This window comes from Bos indicus x Bos taurus, chromosome 7 (assembly GCF_003369695.1).
Source record: "Bos indicus x Bos taurus breed Angus x Brahman F1 hybrid chromosome 7, Bos_hybrid_MaternalHap_v2.0, whole genome shotgun sequence".
NCBI classification, from domain to species: domain Eukaryota; kingdom Metazoa; phylum Chordata; class Mammalia; order Artiodactyla; family Bovidae; genus Bos; species Bos indicus x Bos taurus.
Genome location: NC_040082.1, coordinates 83,973,976 through 83,990,193, shown reverse-complemented (window position 1 = coordinate 83,990,193; position 16,218 = coordinate 83,973,976). Strand labels below are relative to the sequence as shown.

The 16,218-nt window shown below is 38.9% G+C and overlaps 1 protein-coding gene across 2 annotated transcripts in view; it reads right to left on the bottom strand.

The window, feature by feature from the left end:
• The window catches only part of MEGF10 (multiple EGF like domains 10), a 178,648-nt gene that overhangs the window by 82,674 nt on the left and 79,756 nt on the right, over positions 1-16,218 (bottom strand). For both annotated transcript variants that reach the window (XM_027547016.1, XM_027547017.1), the window contains exon 5: positions 849-941. In XM_027547016.1, coding sequence (XP_027402817.1) covers positions 849-941 — 93 coding nt within the window. The remainder of the gene's footprint in view (positions 1-848; positions 942-16,218) is intronic.

Genomic DNA, 16,218 nt, shown 5'->3' with positions numbered 1-16,218 from the left:
CTTTCTCTAAATGTTAACATTTCATGCATTACAATTGAGTTGCACTTGAGCTCTTTCTCACATTTTTCAAGGCAAAATGAAGTATAAAGGAACAGGAAGAGTACACAATTACACGCGCAGCAAGGAGTTAGCCAGAAAACTTAAGTTTTAACTGTGAAATTTAGAAAAGCAACTGTATTACATGACATTCCATCATTTAATCCTCATAATCATGAATACAGGATTTTAAGTGCAATTTGTTTATCATCCAAAACACCATCATCTTAGAATTATAATTCTAATACAATGGAGACAAATTACATATCATGAATTAGTACTAAATGGCATGAATTTTCATTTACTACCAGTAATTCACCCCAGTTATCTGAGGAAGTAGTTATTATTGGTACCTCAGAATTCAGAGATAAATAAACAAGTTAAGCATTGAAAATATCAATTTTGCTTCTGCTTTAAAACCAACAAGTGGTAAATTGTCATCACCAAGAAAATATATTAGATATATGAACAAGTAAAAACAGATGTCAGAATACAATAGCTGTGTTACCACAACTGCCTTACTGAATGAAGGAATCTGAATTCTGGATCCTACTCTGGAATATGTATTCATATTCATAGAAGTATCAGAATCAGATTACTGAGATCTCCTGCTTTCCAAGTGCCTTTCTTTATACTCTATTCATAACAGTTCTATGTATAATACATATCGAGATTTCAAAGAAACACTATTTGTGAGCTGGGTTGGGGATCCACACCACACTCTGCATTGGGCTGCAGAGGGAAACCCATGGACACAAGGGGCTCATACAGCAAAAACACCCCGAGACAGACAAGGGCAGGTGCACACTCACCACTGGAGCAGTTGGTCCCACCCCAGCCAGGCTCACACTGACAGGTGTTTGGAGCAATGCAGCGACCATGGACACATTTATCAGCACAGTGGGCTGTCAGAGAGAAAAATCAATCAAATAAGGAAAGTTGGCACAAGAAAAAAAAACCCAACAACACAGCTGTTTCACATATCAGTCTCAAGTATCGCTTAAAAACAACATGCATGCTTGATAATTTTCTTCATTCCGTTCCTCAGGCCTCTTGCAGTCCTCTGTGTAACCAAACAATTCCACTTCTTATTTTGATACCTCCAAATACATGCCTTCATTTCTACTATTTAATTCTACTTCATGCTAAGTTAGGAAAGAAGTTTCAAGGAAAATTGCCTGATCTACTTTAAAAAAAATTATCAATGACTACCAAATACACCCTCTTTGTTCCAGCAGATGCATATGTGGATGCACAAACATACCACAAAGCAAGATCTCAGGACTCCAGGGCAACAGAGGAGACCGAAAGGTACTCCTTTCACATAATACCTTTACTAGAAACAAGTCAAATTTCTCTGTGCATGTGTTATTCATAACTATGACACAGCAGAGCTACATATCCTTTGTCTGTTGAGGAAGAGCTGAAAAATGTCATCCAGGTCTTTAGGAAATAGAAAATCTCAGTTCCCATTTCATTACAGCATATCATTGGTGTGACCCAACCTGTGAAGATAGGGATATTATTGCAAACATGAGCAGATGGGTATTCTGATGATTTCCAAAACAAAGATAGAAGGGGACATCAGAAAGACGTGGTGTTGAACATCAGTATTACCCTCACCCTTAGTGTCACTCACATGCTTAAACCTTCTTTAAAGTATCTGGATATATGAGTAATTGTGAAAACAATTCAGAAGAGTTTGAATTTAAGATCTTCCAAAACTCTACTTAAGGATGGTATAAACTGTCCACTTGAGAGATAAGTTTTATTAATTCATTTGTTATTATAAAAATAAAATGGAGCTACCCACAAGCAAAATAAACCTGTCTCTTAAGGAAAAAAAGATAATCATAATATTTTTCAATTTATATTTCCTCAATAAAATGGGAAAAAACTTTGTGTCATTAAATATCTTTAGTGTGATTTATATACTGTTGTAAGTCTACATTGTGTATATATTTTTTATATATTATATTATTATGAGATATTCCAGTTGAGCTATTCCAAATCCTGAAAGATGATGCTGTGAAAGTGCTCAATATGCCAGCAAATTTGGAAAACCCAGCAGTGGCCACAGGACTGGAAAAGGTCAGTTTTCATTCCAATCCCAAAGAAAGGCAATGCCAAAGAATGCTCAAACTACCACACAATTGCACTCATCTCACACGCTAGTAAAGTAAAGCTCAAAATTCTCCAAGCCAGGCTTCAGCAATATGTGAACCGTGAACTTCCTGATGTTCAAGCTGGTTTTAGAAAAGGCAGAGGAACCAGAGATCAAATTGCCAACATCCGCTGGATCATGGAAAAAGCAAGAGAGTTCCAGAAAAGCATCTATTTCTGCTTTCTTGACTATGCTAAAGCCTTTGACTGTGTGGATCACAATAAACTGTGGGAAATTCTGAAAGAGATGGGAATACTAGACCACCTGATCTGCCTCTTGAGAAATTTGTATGCAGGTCAGGAAGCAACAATTAGAACTGGACATGGAACAACAGACTGGTTCCAAATAGGAAAAGGAGTTCGTCAAGGCTGTATATTGTCACCCTGTTTATTTACCTTATATGCAGAGTACATCATGAGAAACACTGGACTGGAAGAAACACAAGCTGGAATCAAGACTGCTGGGAGAAATATCAATAACCTCAGATATGCAGATGACACCACCCTTATGGCAGAAAGTGAAGAGGAACTAAAAAGCCTCTTGATGAAAGTGAAAGTGGAGAGTGAAAAAGTTGGCTTAAAGCTCAACATTCAGAAAACGAAGATCATGGCATCCGGTCCCACCACTTCATGGGAAATAGATGGGGAAACAGTGGAAACAGTGGCTGACTTTATTTTTCTGGGCTCCAAAATCACTGCAGATGGTGACTGCAGCCATGAAATTAAAAGACGCTTACTCCTTGGAAGGAAAGTTATGACCAACCTAGATAGCATATTCAAAAGCAGAGACATTACTTTTCCAACAAAGGTCCGTCTAGTCAAGGCTATGGTTTTTCCAGTGGTCATGTATGGATGTGAGAGTTGGACTGTGAAGAAGGCTGAGCACCAAAGAATTGATGCTTTTGAACTGTGGTGTTGGAGAAGACTCTTGAGAGTCCCTTGGACTGCAAGGAGATCCAACCAGTCCATTCTGAAGGAGATCAGCCCTGGGATTTCTTTGGAAGGAATGATGCTAAAGCTGAAACTCCAGTACTTTGGCCACCTCATGCGAAGAGTTGACTCATTGGAAAAGACTCTGATGCTGGGAGGGATTGAGGGCAAGAGGAGAAGGGGATGACAGAGGAGGAGATGGCTGGATGGCATCACTGACTCGATGGACGTGAGTCTCAGTGAACTCCGGGAGTTGGTGATGGACAGGGAGGCCTGGCGTGCTGCGATTCATGGGGTTGCAAAGAGTCGGACATGACTGAGCGACTGATCTGATTTGATCTGATTATCAGAGAGATATATATATATATATATATATGTTGCTGAGCCAAAAGTGATCATCACTTTTAAGGTTTTTATCAAGAAAACTCAGACATGAAGAGATATAAGGGAAAGACATTTTAGGTAAAGAGAAAGCGAAAGCAAGAGTAGAAGGAAAAATAAATGGAAGTGAGAAGATCTGTCTGGGTGCAGTGTTTGGAGCAATATCTTTGGAAAGAGAGATACTTTGAAAATCAAAGTAAAGTATCAGGACTTGATTCTGAGAATTAGTGGAGAATATTCTAATGAAAGACATAAATTTGTTACAAGAAACCATCAGGTAGGTCAGCTGATGAGGACACTGCAACATAATAAAATGATCAAAATTTCAGGAAATAAAAGTCTACATCCTATTACCAGAATAATTCCTTAATACCCAAGCAATTTTGCGTGGGGTACCAGCCATATGAGCTAGAGATTTTGACACTAGAGTTCCAAGGAGATGCTTGTATGTATGTGCTCAGTCACTCAGTCATGTCCAGCACTTTGAAACCCCATAGACTGTAGCCTATCAGGCTCCTCTGTCCATGGGATTCTCCAGGCAAGGGTATACTGGAGTGGATTACCATTTCCTTCTCCAGGGGAATCTTCCCCACCCAGGGATTGACCCATGTCTCCTTCTTTGGCAGATGGGTTCTTTACCACTGAGCCATAATTACATATGTAATTGTAATTAAAAGCAAAATCTGTCTGTAACATATGAACACACTGCCCTATAACATGCTGACTTATGCTGCCAGGTTAAGTTGATATGTGCCAATCTCAGGATTCAGTGTCTCCTGCCATTTCCAGGCATGTTTCATATTGTAGATGGGTCATTCATTCAAAAGGACTTACTATTATTTCTTTAAATTTTAGGTATGCAAGTACAAGACAGAAAAATGCCATAACTGGATGGAGTATGTAAGGTCCCACAAAATGTCACACAACGCCCAGAAGATGTAATAGGACGTTTAACAGGATGCAAACTTGTATTTCCTGAAATTTTGATCACTCTATTCTGTTGCAGTGTCCTCATCAGCTGACCTAACTGATGATTCCTTGTAACAAATTTATATCTTTCTTTAGAATCAGATCAGATCAGATCAGTCACTCAGTCGTGTCCAACTCTTTGCAACCCCATGAATCGCAGCACGCCAGGCCTCCCTGTCCATCACCGACTCCCGGAGTTCACTCAGACTCACGTCCATCGAGTCAGTAATGCCATCCAGCCATCTCCTCCTCTGTCATCCCCTTCTCCTCCTGCCCCCAATCCCTCCCAGCATCAGAGTCTTTTCCAATGAGTCAACTCTTCCCATGAGGTGGCCAAAGTACTGGAGTTTCAGCTTTAGCATCATTCCTTCCAAAGAAATCCCAGGGCTGATCTCCTTCAGAATGGACTGGTTGGATCTCCTTGCAGTCCAAGGGACTCTCAAGAGTCTTCTCCAACACCACAGTTCAAAAGCATCAATTCTTCACAGTCCAACTCTCACATCCATACATGACCACAGGAAAAACCATAGCCTTGACTAGACAAACCTTTCCCCCCTAATTCTCAGAATCAAGTCCTGATACTTTACTTTGATTTTCAAAGTATCTCTCTCTCTTTCCAAAGATATTGCTCCAAACACTGCACCCAGACAGATTTTCTCACTTCCACTTATTTTTCTTTCTATTCTTGCTTTTGCTTTCTCTTCACCTAAAATGTCTTTCCCTTATATCTCTTCATGTCTAAATTTTCTTGATAGAAACCTTAAAAGTGATGATCACTTTTGGCTCAACAATATATATAGGTGTGTGTGTATCTTATAACAATATAATATATAATTTCCCCTAATTGTGCAGGGGATGGTCTGGATCCTGAATCACACTGTTACATGGTAGCATGCACACCCAGGACACTCACATCTTACATAGGATGCTGGCACCCTTTGTAAACATGCAAATTTGACAGTATTTGGTGCAACTTGGCTAATGCAGTGATGACATCTATGTTTGCAACATATTGTTAATGATCAGTCTTCAGACATCCAATTTTCAATTTCTCCTCCTTCAAGATAGTAAATCTACTTAAAATTCTATTTCCACTCCCAAGTTTGAGAAGTTTTAAAAATTCGATACTATTTCTCTTTAATATGAAACCAGAGTTTTCTGTTACTGTGCATTTAAAAGAAAACACAGAAATTGCATATAGTGGTAGATGAAAAGAAGTACCATTCATCTTCTCAAATTTCAATTTTTATGTCTATTTAAAATACTCTTGTTCTCACCCATTAACTGTATACTAAGCGAACATTATAAATGTTAACTTACAAGGTAAATTTATATTAATAAAACACAACTTTGTCTAAATCTTAGGCATCTCCATATAATTTCATTTGATCAAAAAATCAGTTCCACCACTTGAAACTTGGAAAATCTCTGGGTACCCAGGTCACTGGATTGGATGACAGTAACCTGGGGGTTTATATCTACAAAGAGCATGTGGCCAGGAGAGGAGGAGTTTGGGGGGTATTCCACGGGCAAGTCTCGATTTGCTCCTCTCCCTTTTCCTCTCTCATTTTTTTCATTCCTTATCTTCCTTCATGCTTTCTTTTACTGCACATCTTTCTCTCCTCCAAACTATGTCTTTGATACGCACAGCCACGATACAGACCACAAACTAAACTGTGGTTTTAGGTGTAGTTTAGCTCTTCGCCCCTGGGTGACATCAAAAGGTTTTGCACTGTACCCACCTAAATCAACCAGAGAGAAAGGACTATGCAAACCGGTCTAGAACCTTTTCTCTAATATATTACTAAAATGGGGGAAAAAAAATGCATGGTAAGTTAAACCTGGGTATCAAAAGGTTAGGGATCAGAATTGCGTATGCTTGGATACCAATTGATCGTTCTTTGTTACTCTTGTGGATTCCAAGAAAGGATACTAAGTGAATTTCTACATGTAAACATCAAAGAAGATCTGCTTCAGAATGCTTTGAGATTGCTGAATACTCACACAAATGCTCTCATGTTTGATTCCTGATGATACAAACTGTATTTTATGAAATGAACACCAAGAAGACTAGTCAATTGTAATAGACAAAAAAACTCCTATGATGGTAATTTTAAAATCTAGTTGTTGTTGTTTTTTTTTTATGAAAACCTTGAAATAACATTTGGCTAAAGTCTAAAGCAAAACATAAATAGATAGCAGAAAACAAATTAGACTGCCAGTTAATTAGGAATTGGAAGGCGCAATCTGCTTTCCTAACGATTTTTTTTTCCCTTCATTAAAGCTAGAGTCAAAGGAATCACCTCAAGGCACTGAAGCCGAAAGTCAAATAATGATCTAAATAATGAAATATATTGTTGGTACAGATCCTCAAAAGAAAGAACACAAAATTCTACTGCTATGTGAATGCACATGGCATTAGACTGCACCACAAGCATCATCTCTGTTCCATGCCCTGTCCCATAGCTTGGGACTCCCCACACCCAGCAACGTTTCTCATCAAGAACCCACAGACCAGTGAGAGCAAAGGGAGACAATGGAGGAGATGAGAGCAAGCTAGAAAACTTTATGTTCTCTGATGTACCAATTCTCCAAGTTGCAGGAAAACAACCATAGCATCTGTGGCGAAAAACACAGACTCTCCCTCTAGGAAACTGGTTGAGCTAGACCTCTACCCTAGTTTCATTTTCCTCTTTCAGCCTCAAATGCTACCTACTCTGGGCGCTGAGCTTTCAGGACTAACAACCTCCACGTGAGAAACCATGGTGAGTTAAAGACATGAATTTGTCATATAGGAAATTCCAAAGTCAGCTGGAAAAGAAGACAGGGAACAGCGGTCACTTGTAGCAAATGCTCAACAGCTTAACTTTCAAGACGCACAAAAGAACCATCCCAAGTATGGCTTTCTCATCCGTGGGAAACTGTCATTTTATTCCCTATTCTATTACTACCTTTTAAATATTTCTTTATTTATTTTTGCCTGTGCTGGGTCTTCATTGCTGACTGTTCTCTAGTTGCAGAGAACAGGACTACCCTCTAGTTGCTGTACGTGGGCTTCTCATTGAGGTGGCTTCTCCTGTTGCAGAGCCTGGGCTCTCGGGCACTCGGGCTTCAGTAGTTGCGGCCCCCAGGCTCTGGAGCACAGCCTCAGTAGTTGTGGCACAGGGGCTCAGCTGCTCTGTAGTATGTGGCATCTTCCCAGATCAGCGATCAAACCTGAGACCCTTGCATTGGCAGGCAAATTCTTGACCACTGAGCCACCAGGGAAGCCCCATTCTTATTTTCAGAAGTGCAATTAATACCAGGAAAATGCTAACAAAGACAGTCTACCCAATATGATTCTTTTTCACATCTCTCTTTAAGAAAATGGTAAAGAATCACATTCTGAGTTTTCAGTAATCTTTTAGACACTGATGTAAGCCGAATATGTGGAGCCATTTGGTATACCATTGCAGACACATCAGGTTGCCAGGGACAGGCAAGGCATCTTCCCCCTCAAGAACTGGGGGGCAAGACACACTGATGAGAAAAACACGCTCTATCTTTGAAGTGAAAGCTGTGGACAGCCTGTCTGCCTGATGGACAGGTGAGGACTGACCTCATGACCCTGGAATCTTCTCTAATTAGGATCCTGTTTCAGCCTTAGTTCCTAAATCCATTTAAATCCCATTACCAGTTACATGGTTCTCATTCCTTTCACTTGTAAATACTTGCTTTTAATACTGGGAGCCACTAACTACACTCAATAGCTTTCTCTTCTGCCACAAACATTTCCCTTTGGATTTACACCTAAGGTATGGCAGAAAGGTTAAAGTAAGAGTGGACAGACTAGAGACTCCTTTAAACCAGTTGCATCATTAAACAGAATACCTACTGTGTCTTAAAAGGATATATTATAATCAATGTATTTAAGTTCATTTGAAAAATGCTTCCATGATCCATCTCTTGAAAATAACTGTCCACTAGAAACACACCAGATGGTCAATACCAAAATCCGATTGATTAAACTCTTTGCAGTCAAAGATAGAGAAGCTCTATACAGTCAGCAAAAACAAAACCGGGAGCTGACTGTGGTTCAGATCATGAACTCCTTATTCCCAAATTCAGACTTAAACTGAAGAAAGTAGGGAAAATCACTAGATCATCCAGGTATGACCTAAATCAAATCCCTTATGATTATACAGTGGAAGTGACAAATAAGATTCAAGGGATTAGATCTGATAGACAGAGTGCCTGAAGAACTATGGATGGAGGTTCATGACATTGCACAGGAGACAGGGATCAAGACCATCCCCAAGAAAAAGAAATGCAAAAAGGCAAAATGGTTGTCTGAGGAGGCCTTACAAATAGCTGAGACAAGAAGAGAAGCCAAAAGCAAAGGAGAAAAGGAAAGATACACCCATTTGAATGCAGAGTTTCAAAGAATAGCAAGGAGAGATAAGAAAGCCTTCCTCAGTGATCAGTGCAAAGAAATAGAGGAAAACAATAGAATGGGAAAGACTAGAGATCTCTTCAAGAAAATTAGAGACACCAAGGGAATCTTTCATGAAAAGATGGGCTTGATAGAGGACAGAAATGGTATGGACCTCACAGAAGCAGAAGATATTAAGAAGAGGTGGCAAGAATACACAGAAGAACTGTACAAAAAAGATCTTCATGACCCAGATAATCACCATGGTGTGATCACTCACCCAGAGCCAGACATCTTGGAACATGAAGTCAAGTTGGCCTTAGAAAGCATCACTACAAAGTTAGTGGAGGTGATGGCATTCCAGTTGAGCTATTTCAAATCCTGAAAGATAATGCTGTGGAAGTGTTGCACTCAATATGCCAGCAAATTTGGAAAACTAAGCAGTGGCCACAGGACTAGAAATGTCAGTTTTCATTTCAATCCCAAAGAAAGTCAATGCCAAAGAATGTTCAAACTACCGCACAATTGTACTCATCTCACACGCTAGCAAAGTAATGCTCAAAATTCTCCAAGCCAGGCTTGGAGAACGTGAACCAAGAAGTTGCAGATGTTCAATCTGGATTTAGAAAAGGCAGAAGAACCAGAGATCAAATTGCCAACATCCGTTGGATCATCAAAAAAGTAAGAGAGCTCCAGAAAAACACTTACTTCTACTTTATTGACTACGCCAAAGCCTTTGACTGTGTGGATCACAACAAACTGTGGAAAATTCTTAGAGATGGGAATACCAGACCACCTAACTTGTCTCCTGAGAAATCTGTATGCAGGTCAGGAAGCAACCATTAGAACTGGACATGGAACAACAGACTGGTTCCAAATTGGGAAAGGAGTAAGTCAAGGCTGTATATTGTCACCCTGCTTACTTAACTTATACGCAGAATACATCATGTGAAACACTGGGCTGGATGAAGCACAAGCTGGAATCAACATTGCTGGGAGAACTATCAATAACCTCAGATATGCAGATGATACCACCCTTAAGGCAGAAAGCGAAGAAGAACTAAAGAGCCTCTTGATGAAAGTGAAAAAGGAGAGTGAAAAAGTTGGCTTAAAACTCAACATTCAGAAAACTAAGACCATGGCATCCAGTTCCATCACTTTATGGCAAATAGATGGGGAAACAATGGAAACAGTGACAGACTTTATTTTCTTGGGCTCTAAAATCACTGCAGATGGTGTCTGCAACCATGAAATTAAAAGATGCTTGCTCCTTGGAAAAAAAGCTATGACCAACCTAGACAACATATTAAAAAGCAGAGACATTACTTTGCCAACAAAAGTCCATCTAGTCAAAGCTATAGTATTTCCAGTAGTCAAGTATGGATGTGAGAGTTGGACTATAAAGAAAGCTGAGCACTGAAGAATTGATGCCTTTGAACTGTGGTGTTGGAGAAGACTCTTGAGAGTCCCTTGGACTGCAAGGAGGTCCAACCAGTCAATGCTAAAGGAAATTAGTCCTGGATATTCACTGGAAGGACTGATGCTGTAGCTGAAACTCCAATACCTTGGCAACCTGATGCGAAGAACTGACTCATTGGGAAAGGCCCTGATGTTGGGAAAGATTGAAGGTGGGAGGAGAAGGGGACAACAGAGGATGAGATGGTTTGATGGCATCACCGACTCAATGGACATGAGTTTGAGTAAGCTCTGGGAGTTAGTTGATAATAGACAGGGAAGCCTGGCATGCTGTAGTCCATGGGTTGCAAAGAGTCAGACACAGCTCAGTGACTGAACTGAGAAACACACACCTTCCAGCTAATCCATCTTTCCTGAGAAGTCTATCTTGGTGTCATGAATAAAAAATGACAAATCTTATTTTGCTCATTTTTTATTCTGAATTGCTACAGAGGAATATAGATTTATATATAGATAAGAAAACTGGGACCTGGAAAATGGAATGATTTTCCCAATATTTGCAGTAACATTAGAGGCAGCAGGAGTTACTCCAGGTGTCTGAATCTCAGTTGACCAAAATGTCTGATGAGTTTTGATGGGAGTGGGGAGGCAGGAAAGAAAGGATAATAGCAGCTTCACTGGGTCAGATACTGGGGCAGGTATGCTAGATGGCTGCAAGTCTGGAGTTAGAAGGTTCAGATGAGAAAAACAGAGAAGGTAGAGAATTGACTTCTAAGATAAATTTTATCCACTCCATATTTTTGTTTGTGGCCAATTATATGCAATGTCTTTCTAAAAGTCAAATTGTTGCTACAGTGTTCACTACAGAGAGGAATCATTTTGTTTTCATATTTGCAAACTTTACATTGCAGCCTGCCTTCTTGTGTTTTTTATGAAAAGGAATGGATTCCCTTTTCCTTCAATTCAAGGAGGTTACTGAGGTAGCAGGCACATTCCTGGACGCTACTACGGACACAAAAATGGCAGACCAGGAGCTCTTAGTCTGCAAAGGAAGTCAAATATAGGCTCCCCAAAGCCAAAAAATGAGAGTGGAATGCAGGTGTAACACAGGGAAAGAATCTGCCTGCAACGCAGGAGACCAGGTTCAGTCCCTGGGTTGCGAAGACCCCCTGGAGAGGGAAATGGCAACCCATTCCAGTATTCTTGCCTGGAGAATCCCTTGGACAGAGGAGCCTGGTGGGCTACAGTCTATGGGGTGGTAAAGAGTCAGACACAAATGAGCGATTAACAATACCCTACTACATGAACAAATACTGCAAAGCATGTTCAATGTTTCCATTTATATGTAATCCAAATAGGCAAATCTATAGAGACAGAAAGTATATTAGTTGTTGACTAGGGATGGGAGGGACTAAGTGTGAATGTGGAGTGATGGCTAATGGGTACAGGGTTTTACTGAGGAAATAAAAATATTCTAAAATTGATTGTATGCTGGTTGTACAACTCTGTAAAGATGCTAAAACCCACTAAATTATTAATGGTTGAATATTGTGGTATTGAACTACATCTCAAAAAAGTTATAAAAATATTGAAGAGAGCAATTAATCCCACCTGGAGTGAGAACAAGGAGGGTCTCAGGAAAGCGAGAATATCTGATCTGGGGAAGTGAATACCTCTGGAATAAAGTTGCAGGAAAGAGATGCTAATAGCAGCTGCCTCAGACTCCATTCTCTTTTCATCCCACCCCCAAAGATACATAAGTCACTGCACAGGGCAAGGGGCTCTCACCCCACAGCCACCACAAATTCATACACGTGACATGCATTGATGGCTGATCAGTCATAGAGAGTGAGAAAACACGGGGAGTCTAGAAAGTTGAAGTTAGTAAAGGTATTTTTTAAAATCCACACCTAAACTTCCTTCCCTTCCGTTACTGATTGAGCTTTCATGACAGAGCTGGAAGGACAAGTACAAAGAACAATTACTGCCAGTGTCTTTGGCAGACATCTCTACTTGTATACTTAATGTATAGTCTTCTTTCTACCTTAATTAACAGAATACCACTGCCACCAAGGACAATGACACGATCAGCAATAAACCACATTCCCAGCCCTCTTTCTGGATTGAAGTGTCCATGTGGAAACAGTATAAAGGGATAGGCTCAATGGTCACTGCAATTTCCCGTCTCTTTCTTCTTCTTGATGCCCAGTATGTGGACAAAAAGGCTGAATCTGAAAATACCATCAGGCAACCTTGAGGGAAGGACTTCCCAGGTGGTGTGGTGGTAAAGAATCCACCTGCCAATATAGGAGACGCAAGAGATACAGGTTCGATCCTTGGGTTGGGAAGATCTCCTACATTAGGAAATGGCAACCCACTGCAGTATTCTCACCTGGAAAATTTTACAGAGAAACCTGGCGGATTACAGTCCATGGGGTTGCAAAGAGCTGGACATGACTGAGCGCGCGCACACACATACACACACACAAAACCCTGAGCGAAGGGCCCAGGGAATCATGGAACTCTTTGCTCTGAATTTCTTGCATCGATGAACAAATGCCATAAACCACTAACTTCCAGATATTTTATTACATAAAAAATAAAAAATTCTTCAGTAAATGTTTCCATTTTTCAACTATCTACTTATTGCAGCCAAACATGATTCCTAACATACACTGGCCCTTTGGAAGACTTTTCAGATCAGTCAGTTTCTGAGTTTAAAAAAAAAAAACTCTATAATAGCAGAAAATAAGTATCTCAAAAATATCCCCAAAACACTTGGCAAAATCCAACAGCCATTCCTGAAAAAAATTCTCTACAAACTGAGATTACTCAAAAAAAAAAAAAAGAGCTTCCTTGACCTAAAGGGGCAAATATGAAAAACCTATCACTAAGATTAGACTCAACAGTAAAAGAATGACACTTGACCCCTTAGATCAGGAACAAAACAAGGGTGTCTGCTCCTGTAATTGCTATTCAGTGAGGTTCTAGCAAGGTAATAATACAAGAAAACAGAAGTACCAATAAAAGATTGGGAAGGAAGAAGTAAAACTGTCTTTGTTTACAGATTATTGAAATATATGTATGTATGCAGAAAATCTAATGGAAATCTACTCAAAATAGGTACTAAAATAATAAGAGAGTTTAACAAGTTTGCTGATAAAAACCAATATAAAAAACTTAATTATATCTCCATATACAAGGGAGAAACGATCAGCAATGGAAATTTTAAAAGCCATTTATAATAACACCAAAAATATGAAAAATTTAGGGATAAATCTGACCAAAGATGTGAAAGACCTATACACTAATAACTAACAATATTGCTGACAGAAATTAATTAAGCTACCAAGCAAAGTGACCTATTTGACATTTACAGAACGCCTCACCCAACAACAACAGAATATACGGGATATTCTCTCCAAATAAAAATAGAGACATTACTTACAAATCAGATGACTCACTACTGTTAAGATTAATTTTCTCCCAAATAGATCGACAGATTCAATGCAATATCGCTTAAAATCCCAACAGCTTCTTTGGTTGAAATCTACAAGCTGATTTTAAAATTCATATATAGATACAAAGGACCTACAATAGCCAAAGCAACTCAGAAAAGATAAAGACTAATACTACTTGATTTAAAGACTCAAAAACTACAGTAATTAAGCCAGTGTGATATTGATGTGTGTGCTTAGTCACTCAGTTGTGCCCAACTCTTTGTGACCCTTTGGACTGTAGCCCGCCCAGCTCCCTCTGTCCATGGGATTTTTCAGGCAAAAAAACTAGAGTAGGTTGCCATTTCCTCCTCCAATATTGATGTATTATATATAGACAAACTGATCAAGGGAACAGAAGATAGTCAAAAAATCCACACATATATGGACAGTTATCCTTTGACAGGGGCACAAAGATAATTCAGTGAAGAAAGAATAGTCTTCTCAATGATGTTGGAAAATTTGGATACCTATGCGCAAATAAATAAACATGGATATATAATTCTGCACCACATGCAAATATTAACTCAAAATGAATCATAAACCTAAATATAAAACTTAAAAGTATATAGCTCTAGAAAAAAACATAGGAAAAAACCTTTGTGACCTTGAGTTGGGCAAAGACTTCTTAGCTATGGTACCAAAAGTACAACTTGCAAAGAACAAATTAATAAATTTATCCATCAAAACTAAAAAATTCTGCTCTTCAAAAAATATCATTAAGAGATTGAAAAGATGAGTCACAGAAGGGAAGAAATATTTATTTAAAAACTAGCTGATAAAGAACTTGTATTCAGAATATACAAAAAATACTAAAGATAAACAGCTCAATTACAAATAAATAAACAGGCAAAAGATTTCCTCACTTCACCAAATAAGATGTATTAACAGTACATATGTCTTGAAAAGATGCTCAATATCACTAGGCACCAGAATAGTATGAATTAAAACTACAGTAAAATAATACTACCTATCTAGTCAAATGACTGAAATGAGAAAGACTGCCTGTACCAAGGATTGGAGGCATTAGAACTCTCCTTGCATTGCCAGTCGACAACTACTCTGGGAATTTTATTCAGGTTTCTACATTGCTTATGGACATTTGTATTACTTTCAGCTTTTGGTTACTACAAACGAAGCATCTCTACACTGTGTACAAAGTCTGTACCAAATGATTCAGCCATCCTACTCCAAGGTACTACCCAAAATAAAGGAAGGCATACATCCATACCAAGACTTTCACATAAATTCTCAGAACTTTATTTGTAATTGCCAAAACCCAGAAACAATCCAAGTATCCATAAACAGATGAAAGAATAAATAAATTATGGTATATCTATATAACAGAATACTACTCAGCACTAAAAAGAAATGACTCAATAATATATCAGTCAATATGGATAAATGCCAAAGTGATTATGCTCAGAGAAAGAGACCAGAAGCAAAAAAGAACATACTGTGATTGCATATGTGTTAATATAAAGCTCTAGAAGATGAAAACCAACCTAATGTGACTGCAAGTAGACCAGTGGTTACCTGAGGGTGGGCAGGGTGGGTGGTGCGGGTAGGAATGGCTGGGAGGAATTACAAAGGGACATCAGCAAATATTTACACATGATAAACAAGTTCACTATCAGAATTGATGTGGTTTCATGATTTTCGACATATGTCAGTACCTATCAACTCATACCCTTAAGTATGTGCAGTTTATTTTATGACAATTTTACCTCAGTAAAGCTGTTCTTAAAAAAGGAACGGTAGAACGTGAGAAGAACTTCCAGAGAGGGGCAAAGAGACCTCACGCTATACAAATAAGACATAATAAAAAATCCGAGCTAACACTGAAACACTATAAACATACTTTGCAATTTCAGTAAGTGTGGTCATTGGAGAGTGGGCTCTCCAAATGTTTATGAAGATATTTGTTTTAGAGCCTCCCAAGACATATTTATTTTGGGAAATGCCAATACGACAAACTCACAATGCAATGTTCTACACTAAGCTTCTCTACAAAGTAAATGACATATACAAGGAGAACAATGAAATTGACTATTGTAATGGATCCCACACAAGGGATTGTAATACCATCTGTGGAGCACATAATCCTATTCATTTATTTAAAAATGGAAAGTTTTCAGCTTAATTCCACACATACACAGGCATTAGCTCTTCTGGCCACAACTCCCACATTGTGTCTCTTATGTTAAATCAGATTTGAATAATATAAGTAACATGATCCTAATGGACCAGAGTTTCAAAAAGTTAACAAGTGCTGAAATAAACTCTAATTCTCCTAAGCACAAATTCCTAACAACTCAGCCTACGAACTGGTTTGATGACACAACTGCAAACCGATTCAATTTGGGAAGGATTTCAGAATCATCAGGAGACAGTTGAGAGAAGAAACCAGAAGGA